At 45.2% G+C, this 19,037-nt stretch overlaps 1 protein-coding gene across 1 annotated transcript in view; it reads right to left on the reverse strand.

The window, feature by feature from the left end:
- Window positions 1-19,037, reverse strand: part of dnah5l (dynein, axonemal, heavy chain 5 like) — a 504,419-nt gene that overhangs the window by 120,164 nt on the left and 365,218 nt on the right. The window contains exons 63-65 of the mRNA XM_041183960.1: window positions 14,790-14,945; window positions 12,775-12,957; window positions 447-617 (exon numbers count right to left, since the gene is read on the reverse strand). Coding sequence (XP_041039894.1) covers window positions 447-617; window positions 12,775-12,957; window positions 14,790-14,945 — 510 coding nt within the window. The remainder of the gene's footprint in view (window positions 1-446; window positions 618-12,774; window positions 12,958-14,789; window positions 14,946-19,037) is intronic.

Here is a 19,037-nt window from a genome sequence, read left to right on the forward strand (position 1 = left end):
ACCCGTGCCTAACAGCTGGCCTAGTAGGTACAGACCTGTCTGTGAGCCACCCTCAAAGTGATGTGGTGCTGGTATTGAAGACTGCGAGTGCTGCCCGAAGCAAGTTGGCAAACAAACCTCGAAGTCCAGAGCGAAGTGCAGTGAAGTGTTGTGAAACATGTCAGTGTGATTTAAGCCTGGATGATCCAGCATGGGATGATCCAGTGAGTGGGGCTTATGATGAGATGCTAAAATATTGAAATTAGGTTCCCAACATACGGTGGTGGGAAACGCAACCTGCCATTGACAGGTGGAGTGGACGATCGTAAACTGATTTCACTACAGCGTGAAACCAATTTTTGGCCTCCCCCCCCAACCATGATGCCCAATACCAACGGGGCTGGAAAATTCTTGCCTATGGGTTGACTAGTCAGACACACAAGAACATTTTTGTCAGTCACTTTTACCTCTTCAGCTGTTATCTTAGTGACCTGAAGCACTTCAATCAATGATTCATCCTCCACCAGGGAGCCTTCTGTGCTGGTTAGACGAAATAACAAGTTGTCTTCCAATTCTTGCATTCTCCGTTTGTTTGATGTGACTTCTTCCATCAGTTGCACTCTCTCTGCTTCCAACTCCTAGTGTACAACCACAACAATCAAATATGTTAATAGTCTGGAAATTCTTGACAACATGGTTTCCAACCGACACAATTTTCTCCCCTCCTCTTCTGCAAGTACCAACTCATACTAGAGTATGTTTCCATGAGCAATCCCATCATCACCTGGTGTTCACAATTATCCATTTTCTAATAGCTTGATTGGATTGCAATAGGAGTGGGAACCTTGACTGGTGCTTTCCTTCTAGCCAAGGGAATGAGAGCACTTAAAGCTCTTCATAGCTTTACTTTCCCTACTTCATTCCCTACTTCAACTGGAAGCAGCAGACTGTGGTGGGATCTTGTACCTATCATGCTAATGGTATAGTTATACACTGGCTCAGTGGGATTTTGACAGTGGGTTTTAAGGCCAACTGTGACTCTGGCCCAAATCTTCCGATCAGGGTCAGAACTGCTGCATCCGACATGCTCAGATAAAAAATTATCCACTTACCTGGGTAGGTTTAAAAAGGCCAGACTTCCGATTCACGGTGCAGAGAAACTCCCTCAATGCAGAAGTCCACACAGAGAGTAGGGAAGAGAATCAGTGTAGAAACCATACCACTTTTTATGGCACTAGCTGCCATAAGGCAAGTTTAAATGTCCATTGTGAATGTTAGTGCATGGGTGAATGGATGAATGAGTGAATGGGTAGGGTAGTAGGATGGTTAATTGGGAAGGTGGCTGAGGTAAGTGGGTAGGGTTGCAGGTGGGTGAGGTGGGTAGGTGCGTCAGAGGCTAGTCTGGTTGGGTTGGGGGAGTTAGTCGGGGCGGGGGAGTCGGGGCTGTCAGAGAGGGTAGTCAGGCGGAGAGGGGGTGCAGTCAGCGTGAGTGTTTGGGGGTCAGTTGTACAATTACCAAGGAGTTAGACTAGGATCTTTCTGTGTAGCATTTCCTGGGTAACTATTCGGGTAAGTCCCACAGAACTGTCAGAAGTCTCCCACTCTAGCTCAGAGTCGGAGACTTTTTCAGAGAGTCCTAGGGAGCAGGAGAAATTATCCATCAGAAGTTCAAGCTTCCTGACTCCATCCCGCCCCCACCTCCTGGACTGAAAATATGGTGGGTGGTGTCCTTTTTAAAAGAGACGGGCCTGTGCACTTGGGAAGTTTCACAACTTGACCATCCTGCCTCCTCCACAAAATCCTGTTTTTTGTCTCCTTTTTTGGCCTCTTTGTTAGACAGGGCAGTTCAGATAAGCATGGAAAAGTGTCACCTCGCCCTGACTCTTTGAACATTGACAAAATAACCAGCGAACATCAGGATGGACATATCTATGATTTTTGTCCCACAGATATTCAGGACACGTGCAAAATGGTATACGAAGGACTGCGGTGCGTCTGTTTACAATAAGGTTTCCTAATCTATAACTCACCTTGTTAATCTTCTTATCACATTATCTCACTAAAGCTCACATCACATGACATAATTTTTGTGCAGATTGCTTCCTGTCAAATTTACTACATTCAAAATGACAGCTTTGAAAAATTGCACAACATCAAGTGAATCAATCTTGAAAATTCATCTAATTACTCCAGCCAAAGATCTATAGAAGAAAATTGTTAAAGAGGAAGTTAACTCTAAGTAGAAGCACTCTTTTAAAACAGTTTTATTATAAATTTGGAAATACATGTTTTAAGGGCTCCTCCAGTATCAAAATGCAAAATAACTGTTTCTTGTAAGAGGTAAACTGAAGAAAAATTAAGATTTCTTATGGTGATCTTTTCTAATGAACTTTGGGTTTTTCATTCCAAAGATGTGTAGCACCTAGTAGTACCCTATTGATTGAGGGGGGGATGTGAGGAAAAACTTTTTTACCCAGAGGGTGGTGACGGTCTGGAATGCACTGCCTGGGAGGGTGGTGGAGGTGGGTTGCCTCACATCCTTTAAGAAGTACCTGGATGAGCACGTCATAACGTTCAAGGCTATGGGCCAAGTGCTGTTAAATGGGATTAGGTAGGTAGGTCAGGTGTTTCTCACATGTCGGTGCAGACTCGATGGGCCGAAGGGCCTCTTCTGCACTGTGTGATTCTGTGATTCTGTGATAGTACTACTGAGGAACAGGAAATTGTGTGGGCCCAGATACGGCAGGTCCTTGCTTATATGCGTTTAGGGTTAAACCTTAGTCTACCCCACAGCTTAATTTACAGTAGTATTCTGGATTTAACTTTTAAATTATATATTTCTATAAGGTCACCTTTCAGTTCTCTCCTTTCTGATTACCTCCAAACTTAAATGTTCCACTGTTCTGTAAACCTGAGGTTATCTAAATCCCTGCTGCCCATATCCTAGCTTACACGTATACCACTCGCCAATCATTCCTTTCCTTGTTGACCTAAAGTGGCTCCTGGTGTGTGGGGCGGGGGTGGGGGTGTTATTCGGGGGGTTTCAATTTACAAGTTTCAATCCTTCATGGCCTTCAGTCAGATTTCCATGGTTCTGGTTGGAATAAAAAGGACCTGGGACTGGAAAGAAAATGGTCATCTAACGGCGTGCCTAGACACCCTGTCTCCATTTCCAACCTCGGCCATTTTCACGAGGGACAGTAAAATTGTTTTGCCTCCTTTATAGTTCATCATGAAATGCTGTAACATGAGTTTTATCTGTATTCATTAAGGTGATTCATGGCAATGCTGCCATTGGAAGATGTAACTACCCATTAAATATGGGGCTGTAACTTCTGAGCTCCCTAGCGTCAGATTGTGGGGGGGGGGTACCCCAAAGATGCACTGGGTAATCCCCTTCGGAAGCTCACAGGAAAGGGTTTACACGGCAATTGCCCAGAATTTGCAGGGCAAATTTCCCCTGGGCAACTGCCCTGCACTGGGAACCATCCAAAACTGTGATTTAAATCACAGACTTCAGGATTGGGTTACACCAACAGTTACTCAGAAAAGGTTAGAAGAACTAAAACCACTTCAAACTTTAGGGTAACTTTTGTACAGACCCAAACCGATTCCCAAGGGACTACCCCCATCTCACTCCTGACATCCCAGGGGACACCCCAACGCCCCGAATAACACCCCCACCCCCCCCCCCCCCACACACAGGACTTCCCCCATCCCTGACCCCAGGAGTCTCCGCCTCTCCCCCAACTACCCCATTCATGGGACACTCCCACCCCTGACCCCCCAGGAGTTTCCCACTGCATTCCCCCATGGGATTGTCTCCCACTGTTCCACACCCCCATGACTCCTCCCCGCCCCAGTCGGACCTGACCTGACCCGAGGTCCCCCCCCAACCCCCTGACACCATCTCAACAACCAACACCCCCCCATCCCGAGGCCCAACATCCTCTTTCCCACAGGGCTGACCCAAACCAACGTCCACCCCCACCCATCCTCCCCTCCTCCCTACCCCCCCACACACCACATCTGACAACTGCTTCCCCCTCGCCACCCCTGATCCTCCAACCCCACCCCAGAACTCCAACCCCCAAACGCCTTGCCCACCCAGGGCCTCCATCCACGCCCCTCCCAGACCTCTGACCCATTCCCACCTTGGACATCCAACACCTTCCCCCCTCCAGAACCCTGACCCCCCTCCCTGCAGAACTCCAACACCCACCTCACCACCCTGGACCTTCGATCCCCCCCGCACTTATCCTGGATCTCTAAACCCCCCAGTCCCTCAAATCTTATCCATTTACCTTAGATACTTACCTTCTCCCTGGCCTGTCAAGGACCTTTAAATTTCAATGGACCATCAATCTTACCTGGTATACGGCCAGGTAAATGCAGTAAAAAAGGGACATGGCCTCCTTCCCTTCAGCTCTCCTGGACTAGACATTGGGTCCCAGGAACGCGCTGCTGTACCTGGATCTCGCTCGGCCCAAGTCGGAAGGAGGTCGGGTGAGATAGTATTGAAATAAGTAACTGAATGTGGAGTGGCAATCAGCATCAGATTGTCACTCCATCTCCAGTCCAACACTGATTGCCACTCCGAGGAAGTTCAGGCCCATGGTGTTTGCTAGATCGTTACTTCTGCCAACTGGCAAGCTGACAAGTAAAAGATCAACCCTGTAATTGTGGAAAAGTGTTCAGAGGAATTTTTAAAAATCATGAAATAGATAAAATGAGAGAGTAAATTTTACGGAATTGAAAACGTAGCCTAGAACAATAACTGTGGCTGGAATTTTCTGTGTCCACTGGCGTCAGGTGTGTTTAGCGGTGTGAGCGGATGATATGGCGAGAAAGACAAAAATCAGTTTCACGATGTCGGGAAACCAGTTTGCGAACATCCGCTCAGTCCTTTGATGGCAGGCCGTATTTCCTGCCATTACACATGAAGAGCCTCATTGTGATATATCTGCATATAATTATAAGGCCAGCCACCGGAATTATTCCCCCCGCCCCCGCACCCCACCGCTGGATCATCAGCCCACATCGGCGTGTTTCACATCAGCAAATATAAGGCTGCACTTTGAGGGGAACTCAGATGTAAGTGCACAGTAACATTGCCTGTTGGACTTCAAGGCTGAGGCAACTTGGGCATGAGGGGGTCAAGGGCTGCACTGCGGTTGAGGTGACTTTGGCGGGGTGGGAGGGCAAGCCCTGCCCTGCAGTTGAAGGTAGTGCACAATCATGTGCGGGGTTGGAGGAGGTAAGCGGCCACGTATTAGGAAACCATGTTTAAAGTGATCAATCCTCTGCAGCTGAGACAGTTCACGCTCAGCCACATTGACATGCATGAATCGGGCATCGAGCTTATCTGCCCACTCAAGCACTCCTTTGACACAGACTGCAAACTAATGAGCATTTTAGTGGACTGCAGAACAGTTGGACAACTGGGCATTTGTACAATCTTCTTGCTAAATCTGGCCATGGAGCAATCACTTTTGGAGGCGCTCACAGCCCCTTGCAATGTCATCATCCTGGTTTGGACAAGTCTCCCCCATGGTTCAAGCTAACAGTGCAGCCTTGCAGTGCAGTTTATGAGAATGTATGAGCTGAGAGCATGGCATGCAATCCAGTGGGCGAAGCTGCTGCCAATCGGTCAGGTGGAGTGCGGCGGAGGAGGGTAGGGTTTCGGGCAGCCACACTGTGCACTAAACTCTGGCTCTCCAGGATGCATTAAGGGGCCTTCAGACTTAACCAAGAGAGGTTCCTAGTACATCCATGCTAACCCACGCATCTCTCTCTTTCATCTTGCAGGAGGAGTACATAGGGGCATGGAGCCTGGTGAACTAGTTGTATGCCTCATGGCCTACAAACAGCAAAGGAGACTGAGAAGAGAGTGATGGAGGTGCCTGGCTGCACAGAGGGAGCAGCTGCACCCTCTGGAAGAAGAGGCAGATGGGGCTCCCTCACACGGCACCGAAGAGCACAGCAAGCTGTTGCTGGTCGGTGCCTAGCTAGACCCAGGGTCTATAGATACCTTCTTTCATTCCTGCAGATGATTGAGAACTAGTGTCGTCAAAAATTGTGCATGTCCAGGAAACCGATCGGTCATGTTTGCCAGCTGCTGCAGGATTTGGCGCCACTGGGATATGGAGGGCATCCACTGCCCGTGGCCATGAAAGTGACCATGGCACTCAATTCTTACACCAGTGGCTCCTTCCAGGGCTCCACAGGTGACCTCTGTGGGATATCTCAAGCCTCCACCCACCAATGCATCCATGAGGTCACGGATGTCATCTTCGCATGGACGCACGGTTTTTTGCATTTCGCCCGGGACCAGGTAAGCCAGGAAGCAAAAACGCTGGGATTTGCCCAGACCTTGGGTTTCTCACAGGTGCAGGGTGCCATCAACTGCACTCACATGGCACTCAGATCTCCATCACAACAAGTAGTCAACTATGTCAACTGCAAGGGATTCCACAAAGGTATCCAGCAGGTCTGCACATGGTTTCCCAGGGAGTGTCCACAACTCCTGCATTTGCAGTTGGTCACAGCTCCCTGACATCTTCCAGGGTCCACAGAGGCTGTAAGGATGGTTCCTTGGGCACAAGGGCTACCCGTAGAGGACGTGGTTGATGAAATCCGTGCGGTGGCCTCAGACTGCAGCACAGCAACAATATAACAAGGCTCATGCTGCAACCCGCAACTATCAGGGTGCTGCAATTCAGGCTTCAGTGCCTGGACTGATCTGATGGACACTACAGAGGGCATCACGCATCGTCATCGTCTGCTGCACCCTTCACAATCTGGCACTGCAATGGGAAGAGGAGCTGGCTGAGGAGGAGATGGAGGAGCTGCACATCTCCTCCGATGAGGAGGACAAAGATAGGGATGAGGGTAAGGAGGTCATCAAAGGCGACGATGATGGCGGTGAGGCCATCACACTGGCCAGATGAGGCAGGAGTGTTCGGGAGGCCCTCATAGCTGCTAGATTTGTGGAGGATGATGAAGACATGCAGTGGGGAGACACTATAGATCCTCACATTACATCTATGAACATTTGACTCCAGTCTGGATTGTGGCAGCGCACATACCCTCTGTGATAATGCTCCTGTCATGGAGACACAGTGAAGCCCTAATCGTCGCTTGATTGCAGGAGGCTGATGACGACATACAGTGAGGACACTCCATAGATCTTCACATTGCCTCTGAGAATGTCTGACTCCTGTCTGGCCGAGGGCAGCTCGCTTGCATTCTGCAATCAGGATCATATCATGGAGATGCAGCTGTGAAATTTTAAATGCACCTGATCCTTTGTCTGCCTTCAGCACCTGACTCCTTCAGGAGCACAGCATCACCAGTCACAGATGCAAACAGGATGGGGGTATCCCCATCCTGAAGGTGCTGAGAGCACAAAGAGAGAATGACGGAACTCTGTGATACCTGCCCACAACATTCTGGCAGCAATGGCAAGCACCATCAAGGTGCAGGCATTAGGAATGTGTCCAGGGAGTGTGAGGCCGGATCATCAATTTGGTCTGAAGGCTGCACAAAGCACAGGGAAGAAGCCCTGGACTGAGACACCTGCCTTTATCTTGTGCAGAAAGGTTTCACATCTGAGTGACACGAACACTGCTCATCAGAACAAGGCAGGGAGATATTCTTGAGAGTTTATTGGCATTGATGAACATTATGTAGAAGTGATTAACACCATCCCCAGGATATGCAACTACATCTTCTTAACCTTCCTAAACCTGCTACTATGTCTTGGTGCTCCCCCAACATCCATAGCGGAGGTGGAGGCTGCCTGCTTATGACCTTGACAGGCATGCTTTAGAGGGCCAAGACCTGTAGGGCCCTGGCATCCTTGCAGGGTCCTGCTTTGTGGTAGTGGCACCCTCCTTGACCTGTGGAGTTAGAGCTGCTGCAATCATAGGAAGAGGGGATTTGGATGGTCTGGACACTCCCGGCGTCACTTGGGTGGATGGCCCTGGGGTGTGCATTTGCTGATCCTCCTCCCTATGGGTGCGCAGACCCTGACTGACTCCTTGGGGATACGTGGAAGCTGGAATAAGATCGAGCTGCCCCGCACCCCTCACACATTGACACTGTTGGAGGCCAACTATGGCATTGGCCGGGGTCACTTTGCTCGCAAACTGGTTGTACGCTCATCCGTCAGCAGGTGAGTCGATTACAATATGCTATGGTTGCAGAGGCCAATATGAAATGAAGCACATGCCATTTATTTACATAGGCAACAGAGCACTAACATGATGTGAGCTTCCGCAACCAGATCCTGCCAACATTTTCATTCTGGAAATGATAGGGTGAGTGCTATGCAGTTCTATCAATAATGGTTGCCTTCCTCTGGGAGGCACAATGTCTCTCATTCCCCACAGTAAGATGCCATCCTGGCAGGTGAGCTTGTATCTCCTATTAAAATAGGACTTCATTACATCCGACTTTGGCTCATTAGACCATCCCTGCAAAACTTGTTCTCTGACGTGAGACAAAACTGGTTCGTGGTCGGTCCATTCTCTGATCTGTTTGGCATTCACTGGTGATGAATCCAGAAAGTTTAATAAAAGTTCTTGAGGGATGGGGACGTTCATATTACTGTCCTTTAGAGGTAAGCAGCTCAGTGCATCAGCGTTGGGAATCTGGCTTCCCGGCCGGTGTATAAAAATATATTCTTAAGCAGCTAGGATCAGTGCCCACATTGGGATGCATGCCAAGGCGATTGAGGGTATTGCCTTATCTTCCCCAAACAAGCCTAGTAGTGGCTTGTGATCGGATACAATGGTGAAGTGGTGACCATGGATGTATTGGTGGAATTTCTTAACTCCAAATACAATGGGTAACACGGTATATTGGTATAGCCCCCTTTGTGTGTTGATAGTCACAAAATCCCGAGAGGCCGTTTCTAGCTCGACTTGCTGGTAAGCATGGCTCATGTCAAGTTTCATATACGCAGATCCCCCTGCCAACTTGGAGTACAATTGATCAATTTTCAGTATAGGATGCCTTTTTTTAACGTTTTTTAATGGTCAACTTGTAGTCCCTGCATATTCCCACACTCTGGTCAGGCTTTAGTACTGGAACTACGGGGGCTGCCCATTTGGAAAATTGTACAGGTTGTAAGATTCCCAACCTTTCCAGCCTGTCCAATTCAATATTCCCCTTTTCTCGTAATGTATAGCAGACTGGCTTCGCCTTCAATTATCTGGGGGTTGCCCCAGGATCCACGTGGATTTTAGCTTGCAGACCCTGAATCTTCCCTAGCTCTTCCCTGAACACAAAAGAGGCATATTTCTGTAATAATTCTTGCAGATATTTCATTCTGAGTTGAAAAATCTCAGTCCACTCCAATTTTATTTTCTTAAGCCAGTTCCGACCAAGTAGAGTTGGACCCTCCCCTGCTACCTCTATCAGGGCTAGGTTAGCAGACTGGCCTCCATATTGTACTGGAACCTTGCATGTACCTTTTACTAATATGTTTTCGCCAGTATACATCTTTAGTCTGGCATCTGAGTTTTCCAGCTTTAGTGAGTGGCCTCCTCCATTCACATACTTAAACGTGTGTTCCCCTATGACTCGTGGATGCGCTTGTATCCACCTCCATTCGAATGGGTTTTCTGTTGACTTTTACAGTTACTTAGATGGCTCTGTTTCACCTATTTTTAAGCTGTGTAGCGAGTAAGTATCTGACTCTGTTTCTTCTGGTTCCTCCATTATATAAATTCACGACTTCTGCCTTTTTGTTTGAAATTTTGCTTCAATCTTTCTTTACAATATTGCATAATGTGCCCATTGCAATGGCAGTAGAAACACTCGGTTCTTTTAAATTGTTGTCCGTTTGTAGGCTGTCTGGTTCCAATTCTGCCACTATTATTATTGTGGGTTATCTCTGTTAAACCATTGCTTTTTGCTGGTCTATTAATGGCGGCTGTTTCCCGCCTTTCCACATAGCCCTGTCCTTCTGCACATTTCTAGCCGGTGCCTCCCTTCCAACGCGAAGAATAGCGCCATTTTATGCTCCCTTGATTTCTTCTGAGTCCCTGACTGTGCTCTCTATTGTAAGCACCAACTCCAGCACCTTGCTGAAGTCTATATTTGTTTCTGACAACAACATTTTTTGAATGACATCTTCGTTAATCCCACATACTAATCCATCTCTTGACATGTCACTCATCGACGTTCCAAACTCACAATGCTCTGTCAGTTGTTTTAAGGCCGCCACATAGCAAGCGGCTGTCTCTCCAGGGGAGCAACACCTCAAATTAAATTTAAAACACTGCATTGTTACCAAAGATTTTGGCTGAAAGTGGCTTTTCACCAACTCATCAAAGCTCTTGGAATCTGAGGCATTGGGTGCCATTAGACAATGAATTAGGCCATATGTTTACTGCCACATGTCGATAAGAGGATCGCCTGCCCCTTCTCCTCCCCTGATATATTGTTGGCCAAAAAGTAAAAAGCGAGGTGTTCAATATAATGTGGCTTGCTGGAGGGAGATAGCTTTGATGACTATGGTGAGGGTTGTACTTACAATCGGCCTACAAGGCACAGCGGATTCACTTCAATTGAGTTTTCGCAGCTTTCCTTGGTGTCATCAACTGGTTGTGTTTTGCCACATCACCAGTTGTTATGTTCTACTACGGGGTCACTTTGCTCGTGAATTGGTTGCATGCTTATCTGTCGGCTGGTGAGTCAATTACAATATACAGCAGATGCAGAGACCAATATGAAATGAAGCTCATGCTATTTATTTACATAGACAACAGAGCACTAACATGATGTGTGCTTCCCCAACTAGACCCTACTCTAGGCTAACATTAACATGGTGGCCCACGCTACACAGCTATTGGGTCTTGCAGTCATGTGGTCAATCTGCTTGCATTCTCTTAAAGGTGTGTTACACCTCAGATTACCACACCTTATTAGTTTTCAGTCTGTGCCTGAGGGGTGAAATCTCTGAAGCCCTGGGTGGCACTTTGATACCTCTGCATTGCTTGAGTAGGCAGATAAGCTAGAGGCCCGACTTCAAGCATGTTAATGTGTCTGCGTCTGAACTGTCTGAGCGGTGGAGGAACAGTCACTTTACACAAGGTTTCCCTGATGCGTGGCCACTTACCTCCCCCCAACCCCACACGTGCTTGTGCACTACCATCAACCGCAGGGCAACCCTTGCCCCCCTCCACAATTCACCTCAACTGCAGGGCAGCCCTTGCCACCTCACCTCAACCTTGAAGTCCAACAGCGACCCTTCCAAGCGCTGCGCAACATTAATGTGCACTTACTCCTTGTTCCCCTCAAAGTGCAGCCCGCCAAATGCACGCCTTATATATGCTGTTGTGAAACACGTCAGCGTGATTATGCTTGGACAATCCAGCGGGGTGGGATGATTCCAGCAGGCTTGTCTTATAATGATATGCAGATGTATTATAATGAGGCTCCTGATGTCCAGCGGTGGGAAACGCGGCCCGCTGTTGGCAGGCAGATCGCAAACTGGTGTCACCACATCGTTAAAACGATTTTTGGCTTTCTATCCATAATTTCCACTCACGCTGGTGAACGTGCCAGACCCCAGGGGACATGGACAATTCCGCCCTGTGTTTCTCTAACTTCAGTCTACAGTCATTAACCAGATAGCATAAATTGAAAATCACTATGAGAAGAACAAAAGGAGTGTTTAGGTGATTTTTTTAAAAAAATAGATTTAATGTACAGCCAGGAAACAATGAAAATAGCATTCACAACAGCTTTTTAAATAGAAAGGAATTAATTTTAGAAAGATAAAAAATTAAAAGCGCATGGGGAAAGGGGACAATTCTTTCACAAAGCTGGTCTTGTCAATATAACCCGTGAATTGCATAATTCTGTGACTTTCTGTTTGCAGCTAACAAATCACAAACTATGCCAGATTTTCAAATGGGTTATTGATGTGGGAGAGATCCATTTCTGTGGTAGTTACTTAAATCCAAGTCATATATACTATCAAATAATTTGTACAGGGATACCATTTGCAAAGAGCCATAAAAATTTTGCAACAACCACTCAGTTAAACAGTGAATAAAAGACTACACTTCTGACATCAAGATGTGCAGGTTTAGAAACTTGCAAGAAGTTACAGCATAGACAATTGACAATAATTCTCTGAATAAGAATCATATGGACTGGAAACATTAACTCTTGTTTCTCCCTCCACAGATGCTGCCAGACCTGCTGAGTGTTTCCAGCATTTTCTGTTTTTATTTCAGGTTTCCAACATCCACGGGATTTTGCTTTAATGACAATAATTTAATTTGGTCGCTCTATATTGGCATTCCAAACAGTGTTGTTGTCAAAACAATGTTGATTCAAATATGTAATTCCCCATATCCCATGCTTTCCATATAAGGTACATTAGTGCGGATGAACTTTCCCATACAAGGAAGGAAAATTCAATACTCTGGTTCTTCTCCAGGACCTCCAGTTGATAACTCAGAAGGACAATTTGCAAAAACTGTTCTCTTTCAGTCAAAGAGCTTGTTGACCATGAAAACCCAAAAATTTAAAAAAGGCATGCAAATTATATTGATAGGCCTGAAATTTCCCAATTATAGCATAGATTATAATAACTTATGTGTCTAATATAAAAAGATGAATCAATATCCTGAAAAAAATTCTAAGCATTGCAACATGTAATTTTTGATGTCATGTTCATTTGTTGTTACTGTCAGCCTTACTTCACAAACATTTTATTTAGCATTAACAACTGCTTTTCTGTTTCTTATTTCTTAGACGTTTGACTTGACCTACCTGTTTCTCAATGAGGATGACTCGACCAAGAAGCTGGTCTTCTAGCCCTCTCATCGTAACAGTAAAATCAATAATGGTGGTTTTAGCACTGATTTCAGGCGTGTAAGCAGGATTTGCTAGTTTGGTGGTGATGTACAAGGTAAATCCCAACATCACATCAATTTCTTTGTCACCAACTTTCACCTAGCATCAAAGAAATGAGTGTAATATGTTTATTTCTTCTCATTCATTTGTTTGCATTTGTTGCAAATTTAAAGTGCAAAGGAATAAATGTTCTCTTTTAAAAATAATTACTGGTTTTGGTATGTCCACCTATTCAGAATCTGAAATTATTTAGAAGGAAATCCATCACATTTGTGAAAGACTTTTGAGAAAACCTACTGTGCATCAATAACACAGTACTGAACAATAGAGAATGAAACATTTCAATCCATTTAATAAAGGGCATGTTTGTGAGTTTATATGAGATTGGATGGGTGTGTAACGGGCTTGGCAGGTTAATTACAGTTCGAAGGGTTAAAATATAAAAGTGAGACCAGTCTGTGCTCAATTTAGAAAAAAACTATCAAATGTTAACACAATTAATAGTGCAGCCCACTATTATCTTGAATGCAGCGACAATTTCTAATCTTGTAATTTATAATTGCAAAAATTAGTTTTGTGCACAGTCCAAAATCATTACTAAAGTTCAGCGGTTGTCGATATTAGAAGGTGAGGATGTACAGGGGGGAAACTCAAACCAAACATCATGGTCTGACAGAGTGGCCAATTCATCGCAATCTGAATATCATCAGCTTTTGAACATGGAACTATACATACAAAGATGAATGGAGTACTTTGCCTTCTAGTTACTAAATAGACCACTCATCGCACCCTGCAATTTTTTAAACATACAAAATATTCCATTTGCTGCCCACAGCTTCATAACTCAGCATATAAATGCTGCTCCTACAGGAAAAAGATTTGAAGAAGAGATGAGAACCGTGAGTCTTCAGTTTTGCCAGCATAGCCCTTCAAGTGAGTTACATGGATACAACGTAGAGAACTGTAGCTGGACATTAAATTGAACTGTACAAAAAGAAAGCTGAGAATTCAAATGCAAAATTCAATGGGCTAAATTTTCATTTGGCTGTGGAGATAGAACCGAGGTGGGCAAGCCCACAATTTCCAACTATGGGCCAGCGTGCTAGTCTGCTGTCATGGACCTACCTCCAGGCAACCTTCATTGAAGCTGGGTCAGGTAGTTACTCTATCCATCTGCTAGCGGTGGGTAGCCAATTAGACCTATTAACTTGCCCATTGAGGGCACTTGTCAGAAGCCATCAGGAATTTTCCAAATGGCCGACAGGCCCTCTTGTAGAGGCTGAAGCTTGGCCAATGAACTGAGATGGCCAGCTAGAGTCAGATGATGGTGTGTGTGTGTGTGTGTGGGGCGGAGGGGAGGGGTTATCAATGCCTCATTAACTTAATCTCCTCCCAACACAGCCACGAATGTCAGGTGGCTACAGCTGTGGTTATAGGCCATCCTGTGAAGAGGTTCCTCCTGTGCAACTTTTTACTTTTACTCTTCAAAAAATTTTTCAGAGGGTGCCTTCATCTTGACATGTCCTCTTGTTCCCCTGTAACATCAGCAGTTCCACCTCTAATGGCGGGGATGCCAATCTTTTAGTGCTGGAGGGCCTCCTATTGGTTCTCAGCCTCGGGAGCCCACTATCTATCCTTACTTGGTCAGGATTTCTTAAGGTGGCCACTTAATTAGTCACCTCCTGGGAAATTGCCTTCTAGGTGCCGGCACCAACATGTCTGGGTTCTCAACCCATATTTACTCCAGATGGAAGGATCGGAACCATTCATGCTCAGTCAAGCTTAACTGTTATCCATTAGCAATATTTTTGTTAAACCAATCAGTTTTCATTACTTGAATGAGGTGTGATTGTCTTTAACGATATACAAATCCTATGTGAGTAAACATTAATTTCTTTAAAATTAGTCATTATTTTCAAACCTGATCTTACTTTATAAGTTGATCCTGATTTAATAAAGTTCTTTTCCAGCACATTGTCAAGAGCAGGATCCAACTCCTCTCCTACATCCTCCATTAGCAGGGGCCGTCCCAAAGATAGGCAGTCCTCTAGGTGGGTCCTGAAGTACTTATGATTTAGTGATGTTATCTACAGACACAAAATTAAATCATACAATTAGCTCAGTGGAAACCATCAGGTGAAATTAATGAGAAATGGAAGCTACAACTTGGCCCTTGTTTCAGCAAATTGTTTCAAAAACACCAAAAGAGCATTTCAGGATATGGGAGTGGAATAAACACTGTATAGAACACATGCTCTCTCACTTTTTTTTTCAAGTTCACATCAATTTTTCAGATGCCTTCAAAAGTATATGAAGTGAACATTTTGTACATTTGTACATGGGGATTCAATGTGACGTCATGGACCCCGATCTTACAGACATTAAGTTGACAGATGCACAGGGAGCTGAATACAAATGTCTCTCCTGAAATTAAATAGTGCACTTCCTTGTAGGTGAATCATAGAATCGTACAGCACAGAAGGAGACCACCTTCCCCCTCCAGCATGTGCCAAAGATGGGACAGTTATTATAAAAATTTTATGATTCTTCATTGGGTTACTAAAGTATCTGTTATTGTACACAGACTCAAAAGATACACTCTCAGGAAAGTTAACACAGAATAGAATTAATAAAACAGAAGAACATTTAGAAATAGAACAACATCTAGAAACAAAGAATACAATAATGAGTAATCAGCATGGATTTTAAAAAGGAAAATTGAATTTTTTTGAGGAAATAAGAGAGAGAGGGCAGACTATGGTAATGCAGTAGATATAATTTAGCTGGATTTTCAAAACATTTTCAATAAGAAGCCCCATAATAGACTAATGAACAAGTTCAGAGAATGTAGAGTCGGGGGGCAAGTGGCAGACTGGATTGCTAGCTGGTTTCAAGACAGAAAGCAGGGAGTGGTGGGAGTAAAGGGGAGTTATTCAGAGTGGCATAAAATGGGAAGTGGTGTTTCACAAGGGTCAGTGCTGGGGGCTCTACTGTTCGCAATTTACATTAGCAATATGGACTCTGGAATCAAAAACAATGAGGTGAATTTTACAGGGCAAAAGAAAGTTGGTCTTGAACTGACTGACTTTAAAAAGGGCTGCCCTGCAACGATAATTTGCTGAGGCTGGTCTTAACAAGGTGAGAGTGGGATTTCCACCCCTCAGGGACAGGAAGTCTAAAAATCGAGAGCTGCCGGTCAATCTGATTGGCCGACAGTTGAGCAGTTCCAGCAGCGTCAGAAAGCAGTAGTGGCTGCTGCTGGGATTACGAGGGAGTCCAAAAAGAAACTATGAATGCCGGACTTACAGGCAAGTCTGGGATTTTTGGTCAGGGAAGGATCAGGGACCCTAGAGAAGGGGGAAATTGGCAACTTAAGGGATTCAATAGATCTAAGGGTAAGGCTGATGCCTTACATAATATAGGGACATTTTGGGGCTGGGTGGGAAGGTGGCAGGTTAGCCATGCATTTTATTTTGTGTGCCCTCCCACCTTCAAATACCTCGACGAGGGGGTGGGGTACATAAAATTCCCCCAATATTTCTAAATTTGTGGATCTCCCAAATTGGAGGGGATAGTCAATACTGAAGAGGCCTGCAACAAATGATGAGGTCACTAATAAACTTGCAAAACGGGCATATAATTGGCAAAGGAAGTTCAACACAAATAAATGCGAGGTAGTACATTTTGGTAGGAAGTTACATGGCTAAATGTGTTAGAGGAACAAAGGCAAATGTACCAATCACTAAAAGTTGCGCCAAAGGTTAATAAGGCCATTAAAAAAAATTAAGCACTAGCCTTTATTTTGAGAGGAATAGAATTGAAAGGAAGGGAAGTTATGCTATACCTGTACCAAACCTTGGCTAGCCCACAAGAAGAATACTGCATGGTGTTCTGGTCACCGTATTATGAAAATGATATAGAAGCACCCAAAAGGATTCAGAGAAGATGTACTTAGTTGATACCAGAAAAGCGTGGGTACAGTATATATATCAGGGAGGATTGACAGGTTGGGTCTATTTTCTCTTGGAAAAGGAAGAAAGATGGATGACATAATAGAGGTTTAGTAGGCCAGAGAGAGTGTTTCCTCTTGTGGGCAGAACATAATTAGAGGCAATAATATAAGATAGACACCAAGAAATCCAAGAAATAAGTTCAGAAGAAACTTCTATATCCAAAGAGTTCAGTTCAGAGAAGACTCACAATGCTGATTCCTGGGATGAAGGGATTGTCTTATGAGGAAAGGTGGAGCAAGTTGGGCCTATTCTCATCAGAATTTTGAAGAAAGGCAATCTTATTGAAACATATAAGATTTTGAGGGAGCTTGACAGGGTAGACTTTGAAAGAGTGTTTCTCTTCATGATGAATCTAGAACTAGGGGTCACAGTTTTAAATTAAAGGGTGGAATCATCCTGTCCCATTGGCATCAGGCGTCATGGCGGGCGGTGGGGGGACAATGTGGCGAAATGGCCAAAAATTGGTTGTATGCCTTCATGAAAGCAGTTTGTGATCGTCAATGGTGGGCTGCACATCAGAAACCTAATTTCAATACTTTAGCATCTCATTAGACTTGAAGAATAATATAATGCTGATTTTTGTGTGTCTGGAGAGATATCAGCCTTGAAATTAGCTGATGCCGCACCTGTGTTACAGGCATGAAATAAGCACCTAAACAAACAGGTTTTTAAAAAGTCTTGGTTCATTGCCACTCAGAGGAGTTGTAAACCCTAGTCTACATGAGCAGACTTTTTAAAAAGTGCAAAAGGTCCTCTTCATGCCCCCCATGCCAAAGAATGCCCCTCCACCCACCCACTATGGCTCCTCATGCCCTCTATGCTAAGATTTGACCTTCCATCCACCTACTGTGGCCTCCTCATGCCCCCTGTGCCAAGCTATGCCCCTCCACCCACTCCCATGGCCCCTCATATCCCCAATGCCAATTATTCCTCTCCAGCACCCAAATGACTCTTCAGGCCCCCGTTCTAAGCTATGCCCCTCCACCTACCCCAAACCCCCCATGCCCCTCATACCCCAAGTGGCGCAAAAGAACAGGAAAGGTGGCCAAGGGAAATTAGAGATAGTATTAGATCCAAGGAAGAGACATACAAATTAGCTAAAAAAAAACAACAGACCTGAGGATTGGGAGCAGTGTAGAATTCAGCAAAGGAGGTCCAATGGATTGATTAAGAAGGGGAAAATAGAGTACAAATAGAGTACAAGAGTAAGCTTGCGGGGCAGAATCAGACAGAGTCAGCACGGATTTACGAAAGGGAAATCATGCTTGACAAATCCTCTGGAATTTTTCGAGGATGTAACTAGTAGAGCTGATGAGGGGGATGCCAGTGGATGTGGTTTATTTGGACTTTCAGAAGGCTTTCAACAAAGTCCACCAAAAACAGGAAGGCAGATCATTTTGTGAATGGCTAAAAATTGAGAGAGGGGAATGTGCGACGAGACCTGGGTGTCCTCATACATCAGTCGCTGAAGGTAAGCATGCAGGTGCAGCAGGTGGTAAAGAAATAAATGGTATGTTGACCTTCATAGCCAGGGGATTCGAGTACAGAAGCAGGGGTGTCTTGCTGCAATTATACAGGGCCTTGGTGAGACCATACCTGGAATATTGGGCTGAATTTTGCCATTGGTGAGCAGGGGGCAGGGCCCGCTCACCGACGTGCAAAAGGACACGGGATGATGTTGGGGGAACCCCCAACATCACTCCGCCCCATTTAAATTTTCAGGAAGGCAGGGGCACAGCGAAATCAGCTGTGGGTCCACCAACCTGTTAGTGGACAATTGAGGCCACTGACAGGATCATTAAAACAATTAAAGGACCTGCCCGTCCAACCTTAAGGTTGTTGGGCAGACTAAGAGCCCCAGTGGGGAATAGATAAAACATGAAACCTCATCCACCAGCGGGATGAGGTATCATGTAGGGTTTAAAAAGTTGAATAAAGTTTTAATGAAATTTATTAGCATGTCCCATCTCGTGTGACATTGTCACATGAGGGGGATGTTAAGGATTTTTTTTTCTCTGTTTTTAATGTTTGTACAACTGTCAGCGATCTCTCTGAGGCAGCACCTAGCCTCAGGTAGATGTGCGCTGTTTCGTGCATATGCACGAAAGAGCGCACTCTCACATTTGAGGAATCCCCCCTGCCCGCACAGGAAGCACATAGCGCTTC

The sequence above is a fragment of the Carcharodon carcharias genome, chromosome 3 (genome assembly GCF_017639515.1).
Source record: "Carcharodon carcharias isolate sCarCar2 chromosome 3, sCarCar2.pri, whole genome shotgun sequence".
In the NCBI taxonomy this organism is placed as follows: Eukaryota; Metazoa; Chordata; class Chondrichthyes; order Lamniformes; family Lamnidae; genus Carcharodon; species Carcharodon carcharias.